At 52.5% G+C, this 1,259-nt stretch overlaps 1 protein-coding gene across 1 annotated transcript; it reads right to left on the reverse strand.

Moving 5' to 3' along the window:
* Positions 1 to 260: 260 nt before the first annotated feature.
* On the reverse strand, positions 261 to 1,040 carry LOC149177730 (uncharacterized). Its single transcript, XM_089421864.1, has one exon. The coding sequence runs from the start codon at positions 1,038 to 1,040 to the stop codon at positions 261 to 263; it is 780 nt and encodes a 259-aa protein (XP_089277990.1).
* Positions 1,041 to 1,259: the final 219 nt, after the last annotated feature.

The raw sequence follows: 1,259 nt of genomic DNA on the forward strand, positions 1-1,259 counted from the left end.
GCGTATGAAGGATTGGAGGGGCTTCCTTGGGGGGCTTCCAGGTGGGCCATTTCTGCATCTTCTGTGTTGTTGATGGGAGGGTCGGCCTGTTCCTCATTTTCCGGAGTTGCTATGACTGTCTTGCTCTGGTTCTTTTCTTTAACATTTGAGGTCTTTTCTTGAGGGGGGTTGGAGCTGCTTGGAGTCTCTCTTTGAGTGCCTTTCCCATTACCTTTCTTCTGATTAGTGGTTTTTTGTACTTGAATCCATTGCTCGCCGTTCTACTTGTCTAGTTGTTCTTCTGCCTTCTTCTTGCAGTGTTTGGCGAAGTGCCCGTAGCCATGGCAGTGTCTGCATTTAAATGGCAATTGTTCATAGTCCAGCTCTTGGACATGCGTCCAGCCTGCAACTGTAAGTTTTATGGCTTCCGGCAAGCCCTCTTCCAGGTCGACTTCGACACAGATGCGTGCACATGAATATTGATCTTTTCTTACCACCTGATCTATGTATTTCCCTAATGCATTGTCGATGATCTGGAGTGACTTCTGGTTCCAGCAGTGTAAGGGGAGATGAGGGAGCCGCACCCACACCGGTACAGCTGATGGGACATCCTGGGTTGGGTCGAAGTCTGGCGACCATTTGTTTAAGTATAGGCCTTGGGGGCCCATGAAATAAGGTCTGTTTCTGAAGATTAAGCTTCTGTCCTCTGCGCTTTCGAATACAAAGATGAAAAAGCCTTTGCCTACGAAGTAGCTTTTTATACCTTCTTTGATTAACGGCTTCCAGTTCCTTTGTGTCCAGTCCTCAACCGACTTGGGCGAAGGCCAGAGGCTCGTGAACTGGCCTATGAGGCCTCTCTCAGCGAGGTTCAAGGCTGCTTTGCAGGTTTCTTCTTCAGGAAGGGCTACCGTGGGGATGGAATCCATCTTCTTGACGAACTTCTGCTGATTGACAGAGGGCGGTCTCTTGCAGCTCGAAGCGATCATTGCTTTGAATGCTGTCACTTCCGGGGGTGGGGGCAGAGGAGGGTCCAAAGGGTCCGGGCCCCCTGGGGGAGCCATGGCAAGGCGCAGCTGCTCAAAACACACAGCAAGGACCAGCAACGATCAGGCTGAAGCGGGGTGGAGCGCAGGAAGGATGGGGCAAGGACGGGCGAGCCCAACAGCAGGAGGCTGCCAGGCGGGGAGGCCGCAGGAGGCAGCTCAGGAAGGGGGGCGCGCCGGCTAGGTCAAGCCCGCAGAGCTGCGCGCAACAAAAGATTGTAATACTTCATATGTTAA

Source organism: Pinus tabuliformis, chromosome 4_1 (genome assembly GCF_031772625.1).
Source record: "Pinus tabuliformis cultivar Carrire ecotype Pingquan chromosome 4_1, CPIR1, whole genome shotgun sequence".
Lineage (NCBI taxonomy): Eukaryota > Viridiplantae > Streptophyta > Pinopsida > Pinales > Pinaceae > Pinus > Pinus tabuliformis.

Excerpts from the sequence above, each read along its gene's own strand:
- LOC149177730 (XM_089421864.1), bottom strand. The coding sequence starts at position 1,040 with ATGGCTCCCCCAGGGGGCCCGGACCCTTTGGACCCTCCTCTGCCCCCA.